Source organism: Crinia signifera, chromosome 8, assembly GCF_055691185.1.
Source record: "Crinia signifera chromosome 8, ASM5569118v1, whole genome shotgun sequence".
In the NCBI taxonomy this organism is placed as follows: Eukaryota; Metazoa; Chordata; class Amphibia; order Anura; family Myobatrachidae; genus Crinia; species Crinia signifera.
In genome coordinates this window covers 107158632-107165386 of record NC_139224.1, presented here as the reverse complement: position 1 = coordinate 107165386, position 6755 = coordinate 107158632, and the positions used below count along the sequence as shown (strand labels likewise).

The window sequence follows — 6755 nt, the reverse complement described above, 5'->3', positions numbered from 1 at the left end:
TACATATGGCTTGACAGTTGGGTAGAAATAATTCCACATAGAAGAGATGGATTTTTTTATCTTTTGCCCAGACAACATGACAATGAGATTATTGTTCTGCTGCTCCCCACATTTACAAATGGCTTGCAAATGGTGGAAGGAGCCTCCTCTTCACGTACAGTATTAGAAAGGTCAGGCCTATACTGTAAATCACAACCACGGACACATGAGGATTGATGAAATTTCAGTTGGTTCCTGTGCCTTAACAACATTTATTTTTCAACTCTTCTACAGGGAGGAAGGCTTACATCTTCATTAAGAGATGGGGAACTACCAGTCATAAAAACAGGTTGTTGCTCTGTTGCTAAATGCAGTTTATTTTAATTTTTTTTTACCTTACCCTCCAAAATATAATTTTTCTTACATTTTACATGCCCTGACTTAAACCCGGTAAGCCTTGGGCAACAGCCTAAGTAGGTGACGCTGACGGACTTGTATGACTGCTGGCAGCAACTGCAGCACTGGTATGGGCTTCCTGCTCTCCTCTCAATTGTTTGTCCTCCATAATTATCACAATGTAAGCCGGCCAGCAGTCACAGTACCGTATATATACACTGGGGGTACGGCCAGCATTCACAGTACCATATAAACAGTGGGATACAGCCAGGAGTCACAGCACTGTTAACAAATGGTGGCGTACAGACAGCAGTCACAGTACTGTATACTAGTGGAAAACAGCCGGCAGTCACAGTAACGTATACACAGTGGGGTACGACCTGCGGTCACAGTAACATACAGTATACACAGTGGGGTGACGTAAAAAAATAAAATTATCTAAATATTTTTATAACTTTTATAATTTTGTGGTTTAAAAAAAAAAAAAAAAACTTACGTTAACAATAATGAGATACAGATAACAGTCACATTACTGTTAAAACAGTGTGGTATGGCCTGTAATCACAGTAAAGTATACACAGCGGGGTGCAGTAAAAAGAGATAAATGTAGCAATTTTTGCTTGTGTCAACAACAGTTGGGTACAGACAGCAGTCACAGTACCATATACAAAGTTGGGTAGGACCTGCATTTACAGTAACGGTGACACAGAGGGGTACGGACAGCAGTCACAGTACCATTAACAAATGGTGGCGAACAGTCAGCAGTCACAGTAATGTTAACAAATGGTAGGGTAAGGTCCGCAGTCACAGCACCATTAACAAACAGTAGGGTATGAACAGCAGTGACAGTACAGTATGTATAGTGTAGTTATGGCCCACCAGCATTGATAGTACAGTATTCACAGTGGGGTTATGGCCAGCATTGACAGTACAATATGCACAGTCAGGTTATAGCCAGCAGTTACAGTACAGTAAGCACAGTGGGGTTATGGGCAGCATTGACTGTACAGTATGCACAGTGGGGTTATGGCCAGCATGGCCAGTATGTTCAGTGGGGTCATGGCCAGCAGGGACAGTACAGTATGCACAGTCAGGTTACGGCTATCAGGCAAAGTGCAGTATACACAGTGGAGTTATGACCAGCAGGGACAGTACAGTATGCAAGGTGGCGTTATGGCAGCAAGGACAGTACAGTATGCACAATGGGGTTATGGCCAGCAGTGGCAGTACAGTATGCACAGTCGTATTATTGCCATCAGGCACAGTGCAGTATGCACAGTGGGGTTATGGCCAGCAGACACAGTACAGTATGCACAGAGGGGTTATGGCCAGCAGTGGCAGTACAGTATGCACAGTCGGATTATAGCCATCAGGCACAGTGCAGTATGCACAGTGGGGTTATGGGCAGCAGACACAGTACAGTATGCACCGAGGGGCAGAGACGAATTTCCCATTAGGCACATGAGGCACGTGCCTAGGGGCGGCACATGTTTGGGGGCGGCACTTGGATGCCTGTGATAGTACTAATAACTGCAAAATATCCACTGTACTGTACTATATTCCATCTTAAATAGAGTGTAAATGGATAGGACATGCAGATACTGCCCCTATAAACTGTCCTACTTAGTAAACATTATTGTTGTGCCTAGGGGCGCCCTCATCCCTAAATCCGCCCCTGCCAAGGGGTTATGGCCAGCAGGGACAGTACAGTATGCACAGAGGGGTTATGACCAGCAGACACAGTACAGTATACACAGTCAAATTATGGCCATCAGGAGTGGTTATGGCTAGCAGTCACAGTGGGATCCAGCGTAAAATAAATTAATTGCAGAGCACGCCAGCAAAGTGTGTTTCCTACTGCGGGCTTGATGCCTTATATGGGATCCTTATATGTCAGGAAACCCCAAGCCAGACTTGAATCTTATAGTTCAGATGGGTCCGGTTCTCACCCCTAGTATACACTGGCAGTGCTAGAATACCACAGTGCATATATATATATAGCAGTTTGTAGAGTTATTTCATGCATCATTCTGTACACAAACTGGCTTTAGTGCTCACTCATCATCCCCTAGTAGTATGTGCAGTAATTGCCAAATATGTGTCATGTTTTTTTTTTTCTCTTTTCCTTGCTTTAAATTCAACAATGGATGTTTTGTGGATCAGTTGTTGTTCTATATCTAAATCTGAACACATTACTGTGGTGAAAGATTGAGAAGAAATACATTTTACATTTACTGTCGAATGAACTCCCCATTCTCTATCTCACAACCTGTTGAATAATCCATCACAAAAGCTTTTTTTCTAGGAGTATAATGTCACAAAGACATAAAGTGAGCCGAGAGTATAACACTGAGAGCTGTCACAGCCCTGTCACCCCCTCCCTCCTCAATCTCGTCTACGCTCTCCTTCTCTCACTGCTTGCTTCACTCCCTTGCTCTTTCTATACACATCGACTTTCCTTCTGTGTCCTTTTTACCTTTCTCCTTCTGTGCATCGGCTGTGGGATGGCTGCTCGATGTTCTACAGGATGACCAACATCACATCTCCCCTGGACCACTGTGAAAGACTTCTGGGGACACGTGCCTTGGTGGCTACTGCATACTCTGTTTACTCCGTCTCCGGGACTTTGGCCAATGTTTTGGTTATTTACTTGGTTTGCTCCTTCAAGAAACTCAAGACAACAAGTAATGCCTTTATAGTGAATGGATGTGTTTCTGATCTTCTAGTCTGCGCTTTTTGGATGCCTCAAGAGGCCATATTAATTTCCACTGGTCGCCTGGAGAACCCTACTTACAGGGTGTTCATGGAGGGGGTGTTTTTCCTATGGATGACCGTCTCCCTCTTATCCCACTCTCTCATTGCATTAAACCGCTTTGTGCTCATCACCAAACTGCCAACAGTGTACCATACTGTGTATCAGAAGAGGAACACAGAGTGGATGATTGCCATGGCTTGGGTTCTGCCTCTTGCATTTCTCCTTCCTTGGCTCTTTGGACAGAGGCCACTTGAAGTTACCCTCCCATGCCCAACACTAAAACTTTATGTATTTTGGGGCCATGAGGTCCCAGTGTCCAGTTTCTATACAGCCATACTTTCTGTTGTCACCGTTTTAAGCCAAACAATAATCCTTTTTCATTGTTATTTCCGCATTTTCAGAAAAGTGCAGGTCAGTTTAAAGCGGGTGAGTGTTCTCAACTTCCAAGTGGTTCACAATCTCCCTTGTGCGTGCCCTCGCAAAGATAAACGTCTAGGTCTATATGTGCTGATTGTTTGCTGTGTTTTCACAGTGACCACAGAGCCATTTGCCTGGTCAGTCCTCTATGGCCTGCTACAGCCTCTACCCCAAAGCATTGAGATATGCAGTTGGCTCTTGCTTTGTCTTCTCTTTGTGCTTAACCCTTTCATCTACACCTGGAAGAATGAAGAGTTCAGGAGGTCTTTCCGGGCAGTAGTTGGTGGAGAACTATGGAAAAGCTCTGGAAACGGCGCTGATCCAGCAGTGCAGACAGTTTCCCAAAATTAACCATGAGTGGTGTTTAATCCTTGGCTTCTCTGGTGCACGCCTGATCCTTTGGGACAGATACAACATAGGATCTCAGGAGAGCATCTGACTCAGAAATCAAAGCTTATTCTCGACTATGTGTTGCCTCTGTTCTCACTTTTGTATTGATGGTTTCTATGGAAACATTCTGCATTCATCCCCTCTCAGCTCCATGGGCCAGTGTAAATTAGCCCACGGTGGGCAACATAGGTTGAATTGATTACAATGCAACATCCACTATTTACAGCTGCTGCCAGTACAGAATTTCTTAGAAAACAACATTCTAGCTAAGTAATCAGCCAGTGTGCTACATTCTCAGTTGTTTTGCCACACGAAAAAACAGGTTCCACAATATGTCAATGGTTTTATTTTGTTAGAGCCAACATTAAGTGATAATCAAAGATTTATAATGTATTTATAGCAGGAACACACAGCGTGAAATGTAAAATCTGTTTGTAGATGATTTTATTCCTGATGGAGAAAAATGTTTTTACTAAATTTAACAGCTTGTTGCTGAACTCTTACAGACTGAATGATTGTAGGTAATACAGGACTCGTGTATAAAGGGCAATTCCTAAAATATATAAAAGCCTGATATGCCACTTTGACACCAGCCCTCACATGCCTTATAATATATGTATATGAGAATGCCAGGGACCCCTCTGTACTTGGAGATACGCCTACTGATGAAATCCTTCCACAGATGCTTCTCCTTCCACAGATGCTTTTCGGAAGCTTTTGGCCTGATGCCTTGGTGGGGAAAAAACAACAGCGCAGTAAGTGTTTCTTATACATGCACAATGCTAAATAGGCAACGTAAGTCTACGTAAGTCTAATCTAAAAGAGCCGAAGGGGCATTTGCCAGAATCCCCCAACAATCAAAGTTCCTCCTTGCAATGGAAGTAGTTTTTTGCTAGATATGTATTTTAAACTTGGTTTAGCTATGGGCCAATTATAATGTTTTTAAATAATTATTAGGAGTTTGTTTTAAATCAAGATTATGGTTTCAATTCTCATCTTACTTGCACTAGCTCCTATTAATTCTACCTCTGGCCTCACTCTGTCATAGTGCCTGATTCGGCTGTATGAGCGCGTTTGTTTGTCTTTTGCTGCTTGCATGTCTGTAACTTTATGCTAATAATGCTACAAGCCTTTGCCTTGTGTACATACGCACAGATGAATGTGCTTCAAAGTTCTCCATGCTTATTGCATCTTTAGATGCCACTATCCAGACTTGAACCAGTTCTGTGTTGAAGTTTCTGTGTTTGCAACACGTGTGTGACACTCCCATAACAGCCCCATACAACAGATCCTCTCTATGTGTCTGGTCACCAGTGTGTTTCCATATACATACTTGGAACACATGCATGGTTAAACATATATGCATGGTTAAACATATATACATGCGAAGTACAAAAACTGCACTCTATATCGGACATTGACATAGCGAGAGACTTAGATCAGAACCATAGTCTTATATTATACTCAGTATTTTAACTCCAAAAATTGGCTAAAAAAGAATTAGTCTCTCTTACTTCAAATCTTTATTTGTACACTGGTAATCTTCTTCTACTCATATTAAAGAGGAAACAAGACTTCAGGACATATATATATATATATATATATATATATATATATATATATATATATTTTTTTAAATTTATATATTGTAGAAGGAATGGGCACTCACCAAGGTCATGATTTTCAATTTTGAGATTTTAATGCATAGAGATAGACATCTTGTCTTCCGACCAACTTGTTAGGAAACAGCATCAGACAGGCAACCTGGCATCCATCTGTCTGATGCTGTTGCTTAACAAGTTGTATCAATTCCTGATGATGGTCTTTTAAAAACCGAAACGTCACGTTATGTCGGAAGACAAGATGTCTATCTCTTTGCATTAAAATCTCAAAGTTGAAAATCTTGACCTTGGTGAGTGCCCATTCCTTCTACGATGTATAATGATGTTTACTTCATCTGGTGGAGCACCTCCAATTGCCTAGCGTAAGAGTAGCGTGCAGTCTCTCTGGAGACATATATATATATATATATTATATATATATATATATATACACACACACAGTGTATATATATATATATATATATATATATATATATATAAATCCTTAACATCATTACTAGTTTTCTTACTAAATTTGTAGAGATGAGGAAGGCAGATATTGATAATGATGATGGTGATGGTTATTATTATTGTAAAACTTTTTTTATGGGGCACTACGAAGCATCTATAGCACCTTGCAGAGTGCACGAACAGATAAAGTGCATACAAATTGAATATAAAGTACAGAACATCAGAATACCAAAAATCTAAATAATTACAAAAAATCATGCATATGCAGTTAGTGCTGGCAGAGGCATTTAATATAGTCAGTGGGTACAGTAGGCAATTTCGGGGATACTGCAATGATAGTTTACAGGTATATCTGTATGGGTGAGTGTATATGGGTGTGTCTATCTATATATCAGTAGTGGTCATTCACATCCATGGTGTTTAGATACAGCATACCTCCCAACATGGCCCTCTCCAGGAGGGACACAATGCTCTGTTCCTTTGCTTCCCTCTTAATTTAGGATGCTATCACCTGTGTGCAGGGGCAGGTCCAGGAGAAAATGACAGGGGGGGCACCATGATAGGAGAGGGTTTGGGAGGGGGTGGGTGTTAGTGGTGCCAGTGGAGAGCAGAGATAGGGCGGGAATGGGATTAAAAATAGGTCCTGGTGTTTAAAGTACACAGGCCCACCTTGGTGACAAAAGTGAAGGATGTAGTTGTGCGCGCGCCGAAGGCACGCTCCGGAAAAGGGGTTGTGGCCACTCAAA

The 6755-nt window shown here is 41.8% G+C and overlaps 1 protein-coding gene across 1 annotated transcript; it reads left to right on the top strand.

The window, feature by feature from the left end:
* The first annotated feature begins 2729 nt into the window (after window positions 1-2729).
* On the top strand, window positions 2730-5514 carry GPR88 (G protein-coupled receptor 88). The gene has a single exon (XM_083156938.1). The coding sequence runs from the start codon at window positions 2891-2893 to the stop codon at window positions 3896-3898; it is 1008 nt and encodes a 335-aa protein (XP_083013064.1). The 5' UTR covers window positions 2730-2890; the 3' UTR covers window positions 3899-5514.
* Window positions 5515-6755: the final 1241 nt, after the last annotated feature.

Excerpts from the sequence above, each read along its gene's own strand:
- GPR88 (XM_083156938.1), top strand. The coding sequence starts at position 2,891 with ATGTTCTACAGGATGACCAACATCACATCTCCCCTGGACCACTGTGAA.